The 21,453-nt window shown below is 41.2% G+C and overlaps 1 protein-coding gene across 7 annotated transcripts in view; it reads left to right on the forward strand.

The window, feature by feature from the left end:
* Positions 1 to 21,453, forward strand: part of FMN1 (formin 1) — a 419,748-nt gene that overhangs the window by 97,277 nt on the left and 301,018 nt on the right. For 5 of the 7 annotated variants that reach the window (XR_004185219.1, XM_031668862.1, XM_009209842.4 and 2 more), the window contains one exon: positions 5,109 to 5,284. The exons of 1 other annotated variant lie outside the window; for it this stretch is intronic. Coding sequence is in view for 4 of the 6 variants with exons in the window: in XM_031668862.1 (XP_031524722.1) it covers positions 5,109 to 5,284 (176 nt within the window). In the remaining 2 variants the exon portion in view is untranslated. Of the gene's footprint in view, positions 1 to 1,851; positions 1,924 to 5,108; positions 5,285 to 21,453 lie in introns of those variants that run through there. One more of the 7 variants, XM_031668867.1, reaches the window with a different exon arrangement.

Genomic DNA, 21,453 nt, shown 5'->3' on the forward strand with positions numbered 1-21,453 from the left:
ACCTGTCCATCTTTGCTCATTCATCATTTCTCTCCCCACACACTTCCAGTGAGGCGTTAGAGGCTGGGGTGGACAGATACCACACCTCCTCAGAATTTTATCTACTAGCTGGTTTGGTGACATTGTGACATTTAACACTGCTGAGAATGAAAAGGGGGGCAGTCGCATTAGTGAGCATTGATCTCTAATTGACAGGTAGCAGCCATGAGACTATACTCTTGCCACACCTCTCTCTTCCTAGATATAGACATGATGATTACATACACAGCCACACACCCACTCTCCAAGAACTTAGCAGTGTCACTTTCCATTAGCTACACGTCTAGGTTGCTGTCTTTCTTGCTTGTAAGTACACGTTTGAATAACATAATGGAAGACAACCTGTCCACCTGCACATATCGGTTCTGATATTCCCAGCTGAGAAAACTTCACCTCGTAGGGTTTATTTTACGTCAAGTATGATGAATGGCCTTGGGCACTACAGCACGGGAGCCAAAACTCAGGAGAGTTTTAAGCTTAGGGTTTTCGTTTTTTCTCTCGTCTTTTTGGATGCATGACCACTTCATCACTGCTGTCAAGTGAGGGCTTGGTGTGATGGGAGAATTAGAGGAAACAACCTAAAAGGCACTGTAATTTTGTCCCTTGGGGACTTTTGGCCAGATCTGCTGGTTACATAGTATGTTCACAGACTTCCTTTAGGAAATTGGTATATTTTTATATGTATATTCTTTAGATGATTAAAGACAGTGTCTGGTAAATAAGGTTAACTTTTTAATAAAGTGTAGTTTGTGCATGAATCTTGGTATGAATGAGTGAATGGGTGTGCCATGAGTTTTCACTTCATTTTTCTTTTTTTTTTTTTTGAGACGGAGTCTCGCGCTGTGTCACCCAGGCTGGAGTGCAGTGGCGCGATCTCGGCTCACTGCAAGCTCCGCCTCCCAGGTTCAGGCCATTCTCCTGCCTCAGCCTCCCAGTAGCTGGGACTACAGGCGCCCGCCACCACGCCCTTGTAGTTTTTTGTATTTTTAGTAGAGACGGGGTTTCACCATGTTAGCCAGGATGGTCTCGATCTCCTGACCTCGTGATCCGCCCGCCTCGGCCTCCCAAAGTGCTGGGATTACAGGCTTGAGCCACCGCGCCCGGCCCACTTCATTTTTCAAATCCTTGCAGTACATTGAATAATTCTTTTCAGTACAAATTACAAAATAAAAACACTGTCGTGTTTACGCCCTTAGCTGAAAAGGTTTAATGTCTTTAATAATTACAGTGCTTCTAGCAGGAGCAGACATGATAGTGTGTGAGGCAACTATTTCAACAGAGAGGTCCCAAATCTCAATGGTTTATAATAAATATTTATTGTTTTTATGCACTGGCCTGGGAGTTGGCTAAGGTTCACTCGATTGGGCCTGGGTTTGACTGAGCTTGGCTCCAGGCTTGCAGGACTGTGCCTGGGTCAGACGGTTCCATGTCTCATTCAAAGCTCCCGAGGACCGTGTTCGTCTCATGGTGAGGGCAGAAGCACAAGGCGGGGCATGAAAACACACCGTGTGTCTCAAGGCCTTGGCCCAGAATTGGCACACTGTCACATTGTTTACATTCAGCTGACCAAAGCAAGTCATGTGGCAGGGGAAATATACCAGAAAAGGCCGTGAGTGCGTGATCATATTGCAGGGAGGGAGTGAAACAGTGGGAACCATAATCCAGTGTACCCCTGCTAGACAGACTGATCCCATTTTGGAAAGATGAGCTGTGGACACTGCCTCCTGTTTTAAATGGCATATTACTACCTTTCCATTCTGTCTACTTCTGTTGTTTTGATAATTGACAGCAAAACCTCAGTCTGATGTTGTAGGTTAGCATCAGGAAGTGCAGCTCGTCATGTGAATGGTTTTGAAAAGCACAGACTTCCAAAGTGGTTCCAAGGTAAGTCACCCTACCTTTACTGTGACTGTGCTGTACGTTGTATTAACCGTGGTCAGCTGTACAGTTAACCTGTGTGTGTATGTGTGGTCGATCAAGCTGTTGAAATGTCTTTGAGAAACAAAATATTGAGTACAAGACGGGTTTGTAATGTGCACATGAAAGGGAAAGACACATGTTTAAACTGATAAGACCGATTGAGTTTTTCACAAAATATTCTCTAAAGATCTAACACCCCCAAATCTGTTTGTATCAGAAAATTAAATGACAGTTGACGGTTTTGACAGAATATATTTATCTAATTTCAGATGATTTTCTTCTCTTTTTCATTAAAAGTATTCAACTGGAGAGACTAGTTTGGGTGTTACCCATTTTAATAAATACAGACGTGTGCTTTATTTTTGACCAAAAAAGTTGTGTTTGTGTCGTTAAAACTCTCCACTCCAAAATTATTTTATAAATACGTTATAGTCGTCAGAATGTTGACTTTGTCATTTGTCCTAACCTACTTTGTCAGACTTTTGAGAATAACAGTTTTATGTTACTTATTTCAGTTTTATGTTACTTATGGTCCTTTTCTGTCCAAATGATTCTTGCCAAAATTATTATGCATCATGGTTTTACCTTGCGTGTTTCCTTCATAGGGATATTGTCTGGTTAAACCTTAGGTATTAGAAATTAACTCTTTAAAATTAAAACCATTTTCAGAAAGAAGACAACTTTCACCTTGACATTGTTTTCCCTCTGCATAGAGAGTGAATTGGATTGCACACCTCACCTCATTAATGCAGTATTGGATAGCCACTGCAAGTGTGTGAGGGGTTGGCATGTGTGTTTGCATAAATATGCATGCATGTGTGTTTCATCCAAGACCCCAAATCCTTGTTACTATGGGAATGTTTCACTCTCTCTTGTACCTAAATGATGAACTTATACTCACCAGACAATGTGCCTCTGATGATACAGATGTCTTACCTCAGGTGTTGTACATTGTGTTTTGTGATATATAATATATATTATGTTTTATATTGTTTTATTATTCTCTGCAACGTTTCCCCAAAGCCAGCAGCTACTTCAAAAGAAAAATGAAAGGTTGAGGGATTTAAAATGAGGGATGTGATTAGTAACCAATACATCTTTGAAGATGAGGTAGTACAGTGAGAGTATACTGTAAATTTTAAAAGATTTATGACAAAGGTGAACAGAAATAGTCCAGGAGGAGGATGAGCCATATAAATAGAAGTTAAAGGAGGTCTGAGCTTTAATTTCTTCATCTGTTACAGTATAACCAGTACTGTCTTCCTCAGAGTCAACATGAGCATAAAGCAAAGGTACTAAGCAGAGTGCCTTCTCCCTGAGGTTCCTTTAGGCATTAGTTCATTCCTCTGTCTTGAGACTAGAAGTGGGTCACTCTAAAGCATATGAGACTCTAAATGAAAGCCCAGAAGACTGTCTGTAGACAGTGGGTAGCAAGGGGATTGACTGGAAAGGCACTTGTTCTAAGGCATCTGGCCCAGATCAAGGAACAGCCTAGGGTATACTCTTCTAGACAACTGTGTCTGCAGGGATGAGCAGAGACTGGGAAAGCCCTGGACTCTCATTTTTCTCAGTGGCTGCAGAAAGGTGTTTTGTGGACAGCCTGCTAGAGGTTAACTGTAGACACACTGTGACCTGCATCATCTTTCACTTTGAATTGTGATTGAAAACTAATAAACCCAACAGGCAAACAACAGCCAGACCTTAGCTGTTTTCATTTTTTTTTTCTTCTAAAATGCTACTCTAACACAACCATGCTATCCCGCAGTTCCTTTGTGAGCTGACTTACTCTCAGCTCTAGTTTCGTGTAAGTCAGGTTTCAGCATGGTAGAAGCCATTGGTTGGCTTTGGGTGACTGCCAGACAGACTCTTACAGGGATTATGTGTAATAAACACGCTATCATATATTCAACAGTGATCTCCATTGCAAAATACCCTGAGCCTAAACCTTTAACTTCTGCCTAGTTGCTTAAAATTTTGCCAAGTTTGCTTACCAGGAATTAAAAGAGGACTAGGAACTTGAGTGCTGTGTGAAACATTAGAAGTGATCGAATCTGGTATTTTCCAAACTATGTTCCAGTACATTAAGTGGCTTGCCACACGTTTAGCAGGTGTCCTTTAAATGGATTCTGTGGCCAAATAAGTTTGGAAAACCCTATGATATAGAATTAGGTTTTCTGTACTAAAGGACATCCCAAGGTCTTTAATATGCTAACACGAATCATGGTTCTTTAAGAGATACAGTATGTAGCTTTTCTGACTGATTTGACCATAAAGTCCTTTTGTTGTCGAACACATATTGCTATTTTGAGAACAGAATGTCAGGCAGAGGCCGTAGTGTAGTCATTAAAAGCACGACCCTCTATTGTTTAACTGCCCGGGTTCAAGTCCTAGCTTAACCATTTACTGATTTTATGATTTTAAGCAAATTGCTTAACTTCTTTGTATTTCAGTTTCTCCATTTAAAATGAGAAAATGATACCTAACTATATGTTATCATAAAAATTGAACAGAGCTAAAAACAGCGTCTGGCACATAGTTAATGATTATCATCCCATTATTACTTGCCTACATTTTAGGTTAGAATGAGCTAGACTAATACCTTTGATTCTAGAGATGACAAAAGCGAATCCCAAATAGGTTTCTCATGCACTACTCACTCATTCAACAAACTGACGAAGTCCTATATGCACCATGCATAATGATTCCATTCCCAGAAATGAACAAGGTACCATTCCTGCCCTGGAGAACACACACATTAGTGACTTGGCTCAGACGACACTGTTTAGGAACTGTAGGAAAGCCACAGGCCAGACCTCCTGACTTCTGTCCCCCAGCTCCTCTGATTTCATTATGAGATAGAATGACCCATATGCAACCTGTAATCAAGAATATGGGGCATAGAGTACAGTCAATAGAGTTATCTTTTCAAACTGGGGATGAGGGCATATGTTGTAATTTTTTGTTGGTGTGATCTAGAAATTGTAGGGAGAAATACTTTTGAAGGAAAGCAATCTCTTAAAAATATAACTTAGAAAGCAAAGTAAGAGCTAGTATGAAGAAGTCTACGTAGGAGTTCCCCCAATACGGCTTTATTTATTTATTTATTTGGCTGCCATGTCACTTGATGGCCTTCTCTGTGTCTGTTTTAGGTATCTCCTCTGAGAGCTTTCCCTGGGACGGCTTCAATGAGCAGACACCTAAAGACCTTCCCAACAGAGATGGAGGCGCGTGGGTTCTGGGCTACAGAGCAGGACCAGCCTGTCCATTTTTGCTTCATGAGGAAAGGGAGAAGTCAAACAGAAGTGAATTGTACTTGGATCTCCATGTAAGTAGAAATCTTTGTGATTGTGCTGTGGTTCTTTGTGGTCAACAGAGGCTCATCTAATATGTATTTAATGTAAATTGTGTATATAAAGCTGCATTTAATATATGAATCATTATTTTAAAAAATCAGTGGGCTGCAGAAAATCAAGATGCAGCTTGGTGATCTGAAATTTGTACACTAGAAAGTAACTAGCAACTTGTCTAGGAGTGACTGTGTTTGTCATTTATCTGAGTGTTTTCAGAGCACTCTGTTCATTAGCTTTGCAGCCTAAATCTCATTGTGGGAGTACCCACTGGTTGCGAGTCACTACGTAATATCCTTTTACTAAAAATTTGTGAATAACATAGGTAAGCCAACTGATATGCTCTGGATTCTCAAGTGAAATCCAAGTACCAGGGCCGGGCGCGGTGGCTCAAGCCTGTAATCCCAGCACTTTGGGAGGCCGAGACGGGTGGATCACGAGGTCAGGAGATCGAGACCATCTTGGCTAACACAGTGAAACCCCGTCTCTACTAAAAAATACAAAAAACTAGCCGGGCGAGGTGGCGGGCACCTGTAGTCCCAGCTAATCCGGAGGCTGAGGCAGGAGAATGGCGTAAACCCGGGAGGCGGAGCTTGCAGTGAGCTGAGATCAGGCCACTGCACTCCAGCCTGGGCGGCAGAGCGAGACTCCGTCTCAAAAAAAAAAAGAAGAAAAAAAGGAAATCCAAGTACCCTGCCTTCCTTCCATATTCATGAACCTTTCTCCCCAGCTGCTCAAGTAACAGGTAGATAGGTTGGCAGAAAATCTGCAGAATATAGGATGATGCATTTAAAAAACATAACTTTCTCCTTTCTCTTTTTTTAAATTTTTGTTCACTTTTAATCTCTGCGGTTTTCTTTTTAATTAATTTTTTTTATTTCAATAGGTTTTTGGGGAACAGGTGGTGTTTGGTTACATGAGTAAGTTCTTTAGTGGGGATTACTGAGATTTTGGTGCACCCATCATCTGAGCACTGTACACTGTACCCAATGTGTAGCCTTTTATCCTTCGTGTTCCCCGACCCTTTCCCACAAGTCCCCAAAGTCCACTGTATCATTGTGATGCCTTTGCGTCCTCATAGGTTAGCTCCCACTTACTAGTGAGAACATATAATGTTTGGTTTTCCATTCCTGAGTTACTTCACTTAGAATAATAGTCTGCAATTTTACCCAACTTTCTGCGAATGGCATTATTTCATTCCTTTCTATGGCTGAGTAGTATTCCATGGTATATGCGTATATATGTGTGTGTGTGTGTGTATGTATACACACATATATACATACACAATATGTATATGCATATATACACACACACACAATATGTATATACATATACACACACACATATATACACATATATACACACACGCACACACATACATACTACATTTTCTTTATCCACTCATTGATTGATGGGGATTTGGGCTGATTCCATATTTTTGCAAATTGTGCTGCTAATAAACATGCATGTGCAAATATCTTTTCTTATATAATGACTTCTTTTCCTCTGGGTAGATACCCAGTAGTGGGATTGCTGAATCAAATGATAGATCTACTTTTAGTTCAAAAAAATTAGCCTTCTCTGTTTTTGTTTGTTTGTTTTTGTTGTTGTTTTGTTTTGCTTTGTTTTTTTGAGATGGAGTCTTGCTCTGTTGCTCAGGCTGGAGTGCAGTGGCACGATCTTGGCTTGTTGCAACCTCTGCCTCCCGGGTTCAAGCAATCCCCCACCTCAGCCTCCTGAGTAGCTGGGTTTACAGGCGTGAGCCGCCACACCCAGCTAATTTTTGTATTTTTAGTAGAGACGGGGTTTCACCATATTGGCCAGGCTGGTCTCAAACTCCTGACTTGAAAATGTTCCCTCTCTCAGCCTCCCAAAGTGCTGGATTACAGGCATGAGCCATACATCCAGCTGCCTTCTCCTTTCTTATTCATTCTTGTTTTCATTGACGCAGAAGTATTGACTCCTCCTCAGAAAGCACTGGGCTGGGGTTCAGCTACTACCACATTTAGATGGCCTGATAGGATTGACCAGATTATTGTGATTCTTTGCAATCCCTCTTTACCCATCCAGTTTCCTGTCACAGATGAGGTGAGCCACCAAAAATCTAAGAAGCACTTTTTCTTTTTTTTAACCACTAACTTTAATGCCTGTTGACAATCTTGTGTTCTCCAACTCATTACTTTCAGACCTGGAACCATGTGTTTGACGAGTGTAGGTTAAATCTGTGATGTTCACATGGGTGTCATTCAAAGAACAGGAGAACCCTGTGTTTTTCATAACCATAAAACCATGGTCACCGCATGTCATTTTAGAACAGCATTCAGCATTTCGGGTATCACAAAAGGAGGTTTAGAAATGAAGCTGAAAGATGAGAAAGCTGCAGTCCTGCGGGAGATGGCATGAGAATTAGTAAAGGTTTTGATTTTGTTCCCCTACGTAAATTTGTGCGTCTCGAGAGATATGGTTAAAGTAGGAAGTGTAACAGTGACATCTGTTGGTGAATTACTTTAAGTTGCATTTGCTGCAGACAGCAGATCTACAGTGTAAAAGTGCTGAAGTAGATTTTGAAAAGCTACTTTATTTTTCTTCTGTGTTTTAAAAAAATTCTGTGTTTATGTGATTTTTAAAATTGGCTGAAGTTTGTATTTCTGGTTTTCCTTTTCCTCTGTAAATTAAATGATTAATTTTTTACAATTATAAATATCCTACACAATCCTTATAGAAAATTTGAAATACATAGTTACAGTGAAAACAAACCTCATAATCCTAGCAGCTAAGATGACTGTTACAATTTGATAAATTTTCTTTGTATTTTTTCACTAAGTATGGTTTGTTTTTCAATGAGAGACTTTTTTTAAACATACAAGCATGCCAGATTTTATAACCTCCTCTCTCTTTTTTTTTTTTTTTTTTTTGAGATGGAGTCTCGCTCTGATGCTCAGGCTGGAGTGCAGTGGCATAATCTTGGCTCACTGCAACCTCCACCTGCTGGATTCAAGCGATTCTCCTGCCTCAGCCTCCTGAGTAGCTGGGATTACAGGCGTGTGCCACCATGCCCAGCTAATTTTTTTGTATTTTCAGTAGAGAATAATTTCTTTGTAGTTCACCATGTTAGCCAGGATGGTCTCCATCTCCTGACCTCGTGATCCGCCTGTCTCGGCCTCCCAAAGTGCTGGGATTACAGGCGTGAGCCACCACACCTGGTCTCCTCTTTTTCAAATAATTACTCTTACATTGCTTATCCAGGCTGTTACAAGTTCATTATAGATGTGTTTTAAGTGATTGAGTGATATTCCACGAAATGGTATGCTAAAATTTATTTAATCATTTCTCCATTATTGGATATTGAAGTTGTTTCCAGTTTTGGAATAGGACCACTATTTGGAAATAAAATAGCATGACCACACAAATAATTTTTCCTATACCCTTCCCTCCCATTATTTAGGAGTATTTCCTTATGATAAAATTCTAGGAGGTGGATTATTTTCTATAATATTTTTAGGTTTTTTATATTTATCACTAGATGAAAAATGTCTATTTCCTGAACTAGCCTTTTAAGGGTTTTATATGTTTATATATGTTACATATATATCGTATATAAATTATCCATATGTATATATGTATAATTTTAACATATATGTATAAATACATGTGTGATATATAAATATATATTTGTATATATAAATACTGTGTAATTAAAAACAAGTATATATTTATATGTTGCTTAGTTTTTCATTAATCAGAATTATAAAACTAAAATAGTTTCTTTTGATTATTTTCTGAATCAGCTGTTTTTTTTTCTTTGAGCCCTGTGTTTCCTTCCTCACTTCCAAGCCCTTCTCCCCTCTTTGGACAGTGTGATTTGACTCTTACATGCTTAAATATTGATATTCTAGGTAAGGTTTCTATCTGAAAGGATTCTCCTTATTTAGAACAAATGTGTATCCTATAAAAGACTATAAATTGGGTACAGTGTATACTGCTTGGGTGATGGGTGCCAATCTCATAAATCACCACTAAAGAACTTATTCATGTAACCAAACACCACCTGTTTCCCAATAGCTTATAGAAATAAAAAAGTAAAAAAAAAGAAGAAAAACTTAGCGTCCTATTAATGACTAGCAGCTCACAGAAATCCCTTTCCTCTGGTGGGCTTTAGACTCCAGGCAATGTATCAATCGGCCTTAGACACTGGACCAGCACTGCCATGCTTCCAGTTTTAAACCTAACTTGCAGCATCACCATCAGGATGTTACCTTCCTAAGCCTTTTTCTGTGGCTACACTGACTCTCAGTACGTGATGACAGCTAAAACATTTCATACTTGAGATAATTGGTGGGAGTTTGGCATCCACGAGTCAGGATGGACACTGGCATCAAGGCTAGGGTTGTTACTAAGTCCCCTCATTTAGCTGGGCATTCATCTTTTAGTTACTAAACTATGAGAAGACTCAGGGGTTCCTTCGGGAATGGCAGGAGGTGGGGTTGGTGTAGGACAAACACTAGGGAGACTCTGGGCAGCATCTATTTAACAAACTAAATGAAAAAACAAAACAAAACAAAACACCTCCTTTACCCTCACAACACTTCTGACATTCTGAGACCAAGTGTACATGTTTTTCATAACAAGCAATTCTCCAATTCCCTGTAGACACCAACTGGGTATCCCACAATTCAATTCAATTGACACGATCTACTTGGAATCATAGCCAGATCCCACAAGTTAAGGGTTCAGTTCCACAAAACTGCCACACCTCAGATGCCAATCACAAGTAGTGGGTTCCCAGGTTACCCATAACTTCTGTCCAACTTGGATACAAATAGGAGGTTCCCATGACCCCCTTGTCCGGTTCAGTAATTTGGTAGGATAACTTGTACAACCTAGGGAAACAGTTAACTTACTGTTACCAGAAAGGCGTCTTGATTCAGACCCCAAGAGAGGGTTCTTGGACCTTGCACAAGAGAGAATTTGGGGCAAGTCCATAAAGTAAAAGCAAGTTTACTAAGAAAGTAAAGGAATAAAAGAATGGCTACTCCATAGGCAGAGCACAGTGGTATGGTCTGCTTGATTGAGTATACCTATAGTTATTTCTTGATTATATACTAAATAAATAAGGGGTGAATTATTCATGAGTTTTCCAGGAAAGAGGCGGGGATTTCCTGGAATTGAGGGTCCCTCCCCTTTTTAGACCGTATAAGCGAACTTCCCAACACTACCATGGCATTTGTAAACTATCATAGCACTGGTGGGAGTGTGTTATCATTAGCGTGTAATGAGCAGTGAGGATGACCAGAGGTCACTTTTGTAGCCATGTTGGTTTTGGTGGGTTTTGACTGGCTTCTGTACCACATCCTGTTTTATCAGCAGGGTCTTTGTGACCTGTATCTTGTGGCAACCTTCTTTCTTATCCTGTGACTAAGAATGCCTAATCTACTGGGAGTGCAGCCCAGCAGGTTTCAGCCTTATTTTACCCATCCCCTATTCAAGATGGAGTCGCTCTGGTTCAAACGTCTCTGACATTACCAATTTATTACAAAGGATATTTTTAAAGGATACAAATGAATAGCCAGATCAAGAGCTACACAGGATGAGGTCTGGAAGGGTCCCGAGCACAAGAGCTTCTGTCCCTGTGGAGACAGAACTTCTTTGGGTAGGGTTTTTATGCAGTCTTCATTCTATTGGTGATTAGTTCAGCCTTCAGCCTCTCTACCCTCCTGGAGGTGAGTTGTTGGGACCCAAAATGCCAACCACCTAATCACAAGGTTGGTTCCCTTGGCAACCAGCCTCCCATCCTCTAAAAGTCACCTCATAACATAAGCTCAGGTGTAGGTGAAAGGGGCTTGTTCTGAATAACAAAAGATGCCCCTTTCACCTTTATTGTTTCTGAGCTGTTTCAGAAGCTGAGGACAAAAAGCGTATTACAACTTCTATAGATATTTGAATATATTTGAGTATATCCAAATGTTACTACTACTTCTGTGGCTCTTATCACTTAGGAAGTTACGAAGGTTTTAGAAGTTCTGACTAGGAGCCAGATGAAGACCAAATACACAGTATATTTCTCATTATATCAGTATATCACACAACTAGTACTATGATGTAGATGCTAGACTGCTGTGTAGGGAAGCTCTGTTTGGGTAATTATCCTGCGAGTTCTGGTCAAGCAAATTCTATAGACTATTATGGGCAAACTACAAAGCTCTCGAAAGACTGAACCCAAAACTCTGCCAGCTCCACTTTTGGGCCGTGGGGTTTCCAAATATTGTATGGGACATGACTATACCACAACATGATTTGTTTTTTTAAATCTGAAATTCATTATTTAACTGGGTATCCCATATTTTATTAACTAACTCCGTCAACCCTAGATAATTACTTTTGAAGCAAGATCCAAATGCGTGAATTGCCCTTGGGTAGCATCTATATATGACAAAACCTCAGTCACCCTAGAGTGCCCATTTAGAACATGAATATTAAGAAGTTAGCCTGAAGGGGCAGTTTCTTATGTTCCACTGAACTAGGAGCTACCATTAGTCATGCATCTCAGGTCCTATGGCACTTTCAACTAGATTTATCAAAGGCAACTGAATATAGTCAGAGACTAGAGAAACACTGGGGCCTAAATTCTTATAACAAGTGCAGTTTCCTGAAGATTCCAGTGGAGAGGAATGCTCACCATGGAGAATAGTTTGTAACGTGTCTATAAACAAAGACATGGGTAGATAGAAAACACACTGAAAGAGGTATGGCCTGAAATTGAAAACAAAGATATGAAAAGCAGAAACAGGTAAGTAGTCATTAGGGTCATATCCTGGTGGTACTACTCTTTGGAAATAGGATTTTGTATGCCAGCTTTTAAAACACTTTGGAGGCCGAGGCAGGTGGATCACCTGAGGTCAGGAGTTTGAGATCAGCCTGACCAACACGATGAAACCCCATCTCTACTGAAAATACAAAAATTGGCCAGGTGTGGCGGTGGGTGCCTGTAATCCCAGCTACTTGGGAGGCTGAGGCAGAAGAATCACTTGAACTGGGAGGCAGAGGTTGCAGTGAGCCGAGAGTGCACCATTGCTTTCCAGCTGGGTGACAGAGCGAGACTCCGTCTTAAAAACGCGCGTGCACACGCGCACACACACACACACACAAATCTGAACTCTTGTTGATTCTGGTGTCCAAGGCTCATCACAATCCCTTTCTCGCCTGTGAGGCCCTGCATGTTTTTTACTGAATTGGCTTAATTGGCTGGGGAAGACACAGCATCCCATTCCAAGTAATTGTCTCTTATGAACTTGGATGCAATTACCAAGGCTACTCCCAACCTTGACTGTCTAAACGGTAATAAGAACCTCCATATCTTATTGATCACTTCCTAAAAGCCAGACCCTGCCCTTAGAGGTGTTATTATACATATTGTACAAATAAGCAAGGGCACGGGTAGGATTTAAACCCAATCTGATTGGAGACCCAAGTACTTAAATGTTAACTCCTTCTTCCTCTCCACTACTTTTGGACTTACTTGTTTTGTTTTTAATTTAAGAACAAAAGACATTCATTTAATGGATGGGGATTAGCTCCCATAATCAGTGAGAAGGATTGTGATCCAGGCTCAGAATTAGAGAGCTAGACCTACAACCAAAATTACTCCACAGAACTCATCCAGTAAAAATTCTGCAGCTACTAATATGGGACACTAGCTACCTCAGCATGCACCAGGTATCCTGGGTCTTTAAAATTAATGGTGATTGAGGTGATAGGTATCCTAATTACTCTCTCTTAATCATTACATATTGTATACAAGTATCAAAGTAGCACATGTACCCCAAAATATGTATGATATATCAATTTTTTAACATTTAAAAATAAAATTAATGGCGAAACATTGCTGGGAATGTTACAAATGCAGGTTCATTCAGCCACTTGCTGCCTGCCAAACCAGTTAGCAAGGTGGGGGTATGGTAGAAGAGTGACTTTATTATAAACCAAAGTTAGCCGTGGAGAAAACGGTCCAGGCTCTTGTCTTAATGGAACTACTTCAAATTTCTAAGCGAAATGCGAGGATTTAAGAAGGGGAAGTTTTGGCCGGGTGCGGTGGCTAACGCCTGTAATCCCAGCACTTTGAGAGGCCGAGGCGGGCGGATTATGAGGTCAGGAGATCGAGACCATCCTGGCTAACCCGGTGAAATCCCGTCTCTACTAAAAAATACAAAAAACTAGCTGGGCGAGGTGGCGGGCGCCTGTAGTCCCAGCTACTTGGGAGGCTGAGGCAGGAGAATGGCATGAACGCGGGAGGTGGAGCTTGCAGTGAGCCAAGATCGCGCCACTGCACTCCAGCCTGGGCAACAGAGTCCGTCTCAAAAAAAAAAAAAAAAAGGGGGAAGTTTTGCCACCACGGAGTACCCTCCATGCAGGGGTGAGGCAGTGCACATCTGTGTGACTTGTCCCAGTGGCTTATCTTGAGTTATTGCCACATCTGGTAAATGGGCCTGCATCATCTCATCATCTTGGGTTCAACTGCAGCCTTGAAGCAAGCTCTGGGTGGGGGAGATTTCCACAGGTGCTTGTATTGTTTCAAGATTTAGTCTTTGGAAATTTTTTTTTTTTTTTTTTTTTTTTGAGATGGAGTTTTACTTTTGTTGCCCAGGCTAAAGTGCAATGGTGCCATCTCAGCTCACTGCAACCTCCGCCTCCTGGGTTCAAGCTATTCTTGTGCCTCAGCTTCCCGAGTAGCTGGGATTACAGGCATGTGCCACCATACCCGGCAAATTTTTGTGTTATTAGTAGAGATGGAGTTTCTCCATGTTGGTCAGGCTGGTCTTGAACTCCCAACCTCAGGTGATCCACCCACTTTGGCCTCCCAAAGTGCTGGGATTACAGGCACCCACCATCATGCCTGGCTAATTTTTGTGTTTTTGTGGAGATGGAGTTTCACCACATTGGCCAGGCTGGTCTTGAACTCCTGACCGCAGGTGATCCATCTGCCTCAGCCTCCCAAAGTTCTGGGATTACAGGCATGAGCCACTGCACCCGGCCATTTTTTCTTGTTTTGTTTTGAGATGGAGTCTCGCTCTGTTACCTAGGCTGGAGTGCAGTGGCACAATCTTGGCCCACTGCAAGCTCCGCCTCCCGGGTTCCCACCATTCTCCTGCCTCAGCCTCCTGAGTAGCTGGGACTACAGGTGCCCGCCACTGCGCCCGGCTAATTTTTTGTATTTTTTTTAGTAGAGACAAGGTTTCACCGTGTTAGCCAGGATGGTCTCGATCTCCTGACCTTGTGATCCGCCCGCCTCGGCCTCTCAACGTTCTGGGATTACAGGCATGAGCCACCGCGCCCAGCCCAGTCTCTGGAACTTTTAAGCAAACATATAATTAAATGAGCTAGCAGTGTGAGGGTGTGTCTAGTGGTTAACACAAAGAAAAAAAAAGAATAAAACTTTAAAATATAGGCACTCAGTTACAGGAACACCAGCAGATTTCAGTCCTTCCACCTTCCTTCACTCCTAAATAACAAACTTGAGAGCGTAAATTAGATTCAACATCAATAAATGTGCAGATTGCTCTCTGTTGTGTGTCTTTGCTTACATGGAGAGGGCCGCATTTTTGTATTGTTTTCATGGAAGCCAATGGAAGAGTCTACCACTTAAAGCTACAGGCGCTAGGAATGGCTTGACCAAATCGTGAGAATATTCTTGACAATGTGACTTGTACTTGCAAGTGAAGTGAATTTAGAAATACCAAAGTAGCTTGTTTCCTGACGGAGTGTGTTCGTTTGTGTATGTATGAGTACATGTCCGTGTGTATGTGTGTGAAAGAGAAAAAGAATGAGAGACAGGGATCATGTGTCGGTTGGTGGTATGATAAGTCATCAAGAAATTATCCAGATGAAAAGAACAGTTGGAAGGGATGAGTTATTGATCAATTTGGAAAATCATTTTGTTTTGTTTTCTACAAATTCTTCATCACTTTAAGTCATGATAAAGCAGTTGCAAAAAAAGTAATCTGATTTATTTCCTAATGCACATGCAAGTTAAGCAATTATCTCTCAAATTAGTGCAAATTTGGAAATTAGTGTGAAGGATTGTTAGGTTTAAATAGAATTTCTGTTTTCCGCCAATCACAAATTCTTAAACCAGTTCTCACACTTCTCTACCAATTGAAAAATAATGGCAAATCTGGTAACAGTTCAGCTCAGCTTTCTTTTTTGAGATGGAGTCTCACTTTGTGACCCAGGCTGGAGTGCAGTGGCACGATCTCAGCTCATTCCAGCCTCCACCTGGCAGGTTCAAGTGATTCTCCTGCCTCAGCCTCCCGAGTAGCTGGTATCACAGGCAGGCGCCACCATGCCTGGCTAATTTTTGTATTTTTAGTAGAGACAGGGTTTCACCATGTTGGCCAGGTTGGTCTTGAACTCCTGATCTCAGGTGATCCTCCCTCCTCAGCCTCCCAACGTGCTGGGATTATAGGCATGAGCCACCGCACCCAGCCTCAGGTTTCTTTATAAAATAAAAAGAATAATAAGCTTGGATAAATTATTGCATCACCTTAATGCTTAATGGAACTGTGAAATTTGCTTTTCTTTGATCTTTATAACACACATTCTTACTTCTTGTTCTCCTATTCTGATGAGAAATATCATAGCTGTTCATATAAAATTTGGACTCGAGGGTATATACAGAGAAAACTCTGTATTATACTTTCAAAGCCAGAGAGGTCACAGAATAGAACTGAATTTTAAATAAAATGATGAAGAATTTGTCTAAGAATAGTATTTAAGTGAATTGGAATATTGCCACTAAAATACTTGATTTTCTCTAAAATTCACATGATTGTTTTTTGCCCCCTCTGGACGTGTTCCAATTTTTTACCCCCATTTTTCTGTCTGAAAAACTTAAAGTTCTGTCTGCATTCACTAAACTTAGAGTGCTGTGAGCCTCACATGGTGTCTTCCAACCTTGGTCTCTTACTACGTACATCATTTGTGCTCCGTGCGTGTCTTTCAGAAAAGCATTTTCTTCTTCTCTCTCTCCAGGATGAAGGTGGGAATTTGTGGTTAAAATTACAATCCCATATGAGCTATTTAGAATTTGAAATGCAGTAGCCTTTGCATACTGACTGTCAATACCCCTATATTAACATAAAGTTCTGATTTTTATGGCCCAGTTGCTTTTCTGTTGCCTTTTGGATTTTACAGATTTTACTTAAGTAATTCCAATGTATTAGTATCATTATTTCTAAATTGCATTAAGGATTGCAGCCACTAGTGTCTTGCACATGAACATCATAAACTTTCCTTCTCCAGCTATGGAAAGTACGTGACTTTGATTCTAGGAACTGTTATAGCATTTCTTCAGAATATTTCATGAGGCTTTTTAAAGTGTTGAAAATGACAGTAGTCCTATATATACTTGTTTTATTTAAATCTCCAATTAAAATGGTGTACCACACGGAGGCAATAGTGAATACATTTCAAAACCGTGGAAACGTGGTTCCTCCCCACCACTTGCACGTGCTCCATAATAATGATGGTCACATTTATTTAGCGTCTGGGGAATCAAGCAGGCATCGGGTTAAGAATATCAGCACATTTAATTATTGAACTATTCGATGAGTTAAGTATTATTTTTCTCATTTTACACATGGATGCTATCTTAGAGATGTTAAAGAGCCTGCCTCAAGTGACAAGGCTAGTTTGTGACTAGTAATATCTCATGCTAAACCCCAATACGTCCCTCTTCAAAGACATAGCATTGTTGCCTCTACTTTTTCTCTGCTCTCTCTCTAACTGTTTAATAATTGATGGGCCAGGCGCAGTGGCTCACACCTATAATCCCAATGCTTTAGGAGGCCAAGGCGGGTGGATCACTTGAGCCCAGGAGTTTGAAACCAGCCTGAGCAACATAGAGAAACCCTATCTCTAGAAAATAAAATAGAACAAAAATCAGCCAGGTGTGGTGTCATGCACGTGTGGTCCCAACTACTCAGGAGGCTGAAGTGGGAAGATGGCTTGTGCCCTGGGAGGCAGAGGTTGCAGTGAACTGAGATTGCCCCACTGCACTCCAGCCTGGGCGACAGAGCAAGACTCCGTCTCAAAAAAAGAATTGGATCATAGCTGTGGCAATGCCTGACTTACTTTCTCCTTTGTAATTTTAGTGCATTGACATTTGTTTCAACAGTTTTCTCTTTAAATGTCTGAATGAATCTTGTGGACATTAGGGTCAAAGAATCATTACTGATTCAGGATTCGTTTGCGACCTTTCTACCCTCTGTAAACTTCTAATTTCAGCAGCCGTGTGGTTCTGGGTAACCAGGTGATGTATTTTGCCTTCCTTCCTATGTTTCAGTGGGAAAGAAAACTATTATAAAATAGTTTTTTTGATTTATTGTCATGAACAAACATTTAGAATCAGGTGGATCCAGTGCAAATGTTGGCTTTATGGCAGAAACTTTCATTGGACAGTAATAATCTGTCAAATGCAATTAATGGCGTCTTTCTCATAGAGTTATGGAGAGGATTAGGGTGCAAGAAAACTTGCATAAATAACCCAGCATTCTGCCTACTTGGAACAGCATGCGTGCTCCTCTCATCCATCTTCATTTTCTTTTAGGTAAATCCTCACCTTCCCTAGATTTTCTATTGTCCTCTTTAAAAATATTTTTAAATGATACTTGGATCTTTGGGGTTTGAACTAATATTCTCAAGATAACTTTTACTTTAAAAAATGAAAGAAGGAAAAGAAAAAGTTATAGCGGTAGCCATGAACTGCCTCGTTTTACTGCATGGGAAGAAGGGAGTGTAGGCAGCAACAGGCGTAAGTAGTCTAATAAATTCCAGGTCCTCATCTTTTATCAGGAGCAACTTAGTCACAGTGAAATGCTTTCTCCATAGACTCCATGCCTTCTGCTGTCATTAGCCATGCGGAACACCAATATTATGCCTTCACTTTGGAGAAGCTCAAAACTCTTCTGAAACACATCCCAGGAAATTCTGTACTTTAAAGACTGCTACCCACCAACCCTCATCCCGCCCACCCCAGCTTCAGAAGTCACAGCCTGTCTTTCCCCTTTTACATTATTTTACTTTGTCATTGGTATTAAATCCATTTCTAGGGGACCTTTGACACTGGTTGGTGGTGCAACCAAGTCTTAGAAATATTTGGGAGTAGGATTCTAACCAGTAACGTAATAACTATTTCAAACTTGATTTTCATGTGGGTAATCTTTTATTTCATTTGTAATGAAGCAGCACCTTTGAAGTCTAATGAATTGACCCAAAACCAAACGTAAATAAATAAATAAAATGGCTAGTGCTGTGCTACTGAGGACCCAGGCTTACTGTTTCCGAACAGTCCTTCCCCAAAGGAGGGAAAATCTCAGTACTAAGGCACCTAGTGTCATTTTCAGCATGCTTTTTCTCATGAGAAAAAGATGGAAGAAACCACATTCATGGATTTTTTTTTTTTCCTCTCACATAACTGAGTTGGTTTAAAAATCACGTTGGAGCTTGGGAAACAAAGTAAAGAACAGGGCACACTTTGTCACCTTCTGCAGTGGCCGCTTGAGGAAAGTTTAATTACTCTCTTCAGGTGACACAGATGGAAGTAATCCAATCCAGAAAACACTGGCCCTGACACACCCAAAGCGATCCCTTGGAAGAATTTTCTTTGGAGCTCAGTGTCCTTGTGGCATGGTTGCGGCTGGGGCGTGCGGAGGTGTGTTGTACGTAGCCCTTCTGCCCAAGGGCATGTATCGGAGTTGGGAGAAGAAAACTTCCTGCTTGGGCTGTTAGTTCATCAGTAACTACTTGTTTTATAATGAGAATGCCAAAAAAGTCTGTTAGATGATGGTTGATGTCCCTAAGGAAGCTGTTCTTTTCCTAGGAAAACATATCCTACTTACTGCAGGTCATTGATGAGGGCCAAACATATAATAGTGTATGCCTCATAGCAATTCATGAACCAGGAACTGTTCTTACCAGTTTCCAGGTGAGGGAGCTGCAGCACAGGGAGCTTATATATAATTTGCCCCAGGTTAAGCCTCTTGTGGGAGTGGAGCATGGTGTGAGCCCAGGACTCAAGGCCTGTTCTTTGTTGTTGTTGTTGTTGTTGTTGTTGTTGAGATGGAGTCTTGCTCTATTTCCCAGGCTGGAGTGCAGTAGTGCCATCTCGGCTCACTGCAACCTCCACCTTCCAGGTTCAAGCGATTCTCCTGCCTCAGCCTCCTGAGTAACTGGGACTACAGGCACACACCACCACCATGCCTGACTAATTTTTTGAATTTTTAGTAGAGATGGAGTTTCACCATGTTGACCAGGGTGGTTTTGAACTCCTAGCCTCAAGTGATCCGCCTGCTTTGGCCTCCCAAAGTGCTAGGATTACAAGCGTGAGCCACTGCACCCGGCCGAGGGCCTGTTCTTAATTCTGCACGCTGCCCATGTTTCTTGATCATCATAAGATTACATACCCCCTGCTGTCTTCCTTTCTTCAAGCTTCGCAAGATGTCCCAGCCTTTCTCCTTTCCTTTTAGATTCCTCTAGTTTGTTATCAATATTCAATCCATTTCCACAGAAGCTTTGATACTGCCCAGTGGAACCAGTCTCAGAAATACTTTATTTTCAACAGAAAAAAAGACCTTAATCACTGGGATGGGTCCTTGCAAGAGGCAGGTGCTGCCTGTTGTCTTTTTAACCAATTAGTAAAAACAGTTGCAGGCTTCTGATGGGGTGACCCGGAGAGGCTGTTGTAAGCTTTGCTTTGGCAGAGGAACGCCACAGCATGAAGGCAGGGAAAGTGCTACAAAACTAGAAGTTTAAGGGTATGTCTGGCTTTGTCTTTCGTTTGGCCTTACATTCCTGTGAATTAGGTAGAAGCAAGGTGTTGTCTCCATTTCAGAGATGCAGAAAATGAGCATAACGAAGATGCTATTGAGGAAGAAGGTAAGACCCCACAGCATAGCAGCAGGGTGATGTGATGTGGGTGAACAGGAGATGGGATGCCTTTTTTCCCATCTGGGTGCTGCACTTGAGCAGTATGAACTGGTACCAGTTGTTTAGCTTCCCTTGACCTCAAATGTCTTCGCCTTTAAAACTAAAGGTCAAGCCAGGCCGGGAGCAGTGGCTAACGCCTGTAGTCCCAGTACATTGTGGGGCCAAGGCAGGCAGATTACTTGAAGCCAGGAGTTTGAGACCAGCCTAGGCAACATGGTGAAACCCCGTCTCTATAAAAAATACAAAAATTAGCCGGGCGTGGTGACACTCACCTATAATCCCAGGTGCTCAGGAGGCTGAGGTGGGAGAATCATTTGAGCAAGGGAGGTCAAGGCTGCGTGAGCAGTGATTGTGCCACTATACTTCAGCCTGGGCAACGGAGCGAGACCCTGTCTCAAAAAATAAATAAATAAAGCCAAGCTAGATAATTTCTAATATTTCTGAGGTCCCATTCAACCTTCCAGCAACTTGATTCTACCCAAATTATTCCATACTCTTGTACTTCTTTTCTACGACACCTCATTTTACAGACATTTTTTGACTCCTTGTGATGTTACAATTTTCTCAGCTCTACCCTTTTGTCCAAGATGCCATTTGTTGAATTAAAACACACTTCCTGAACCAAAAAACCAGGTCTTCACCCATTAACCCACCCATATCTTTATTCAGAACTTATTTTTCCCAGTCCATTGCTCTTAACTTTTTTCACCTGCAGAAATAGTTTCCCCACTCTTATTTACCCTTACTAAGTTTAACTCCTTTCTACTTTTTGTTTCAAACAGTTTTCACATGAAGCTATTTGAACTACTTAGGGAAGCTAGAAGCGATTTGCCATTAAAATCAGGCCCAGAACTTGAAATAAGTTGGACGAGGAAAATCATGACAATTAAGTAGCCTAAGAGTGAAATGCGATCCTGTTTACTTTACTTTCACCTTACCTTTCTGAAGTCTGATGAGAATGTGGGGGTGAATTATCCAAACTGAATAATCAGGAGAAGTGCTATGAAGAATAAGGGGGCCCTTAGGAAGTTTCTTCCACACAGTGTCCAATTTTTGCAAAATGATATTAAAAAATTTTTATTGCTGATTTCCTAATATTAGGAAAGTCAAGGAGCTGAGCTCTACTGCCTGTAGGAGATAATGTGCCTTTTGTTGCAATTGTTCTTAT

The sequence above is a fragment of the Papio anubis genome, chromosome 7, assembly GCF_008728515.1.
Source record: "Papio anubis isolate 15944 chromosome 7, Panubis1.0, whole genome shotgun sequence".
In the NCBI taxonomy this organism is placed as follows: Eukaryota; Metazoa; Chordata; class Mammalia; order Primates; family Cercopithecidae; genus Papio; species Papio anubis.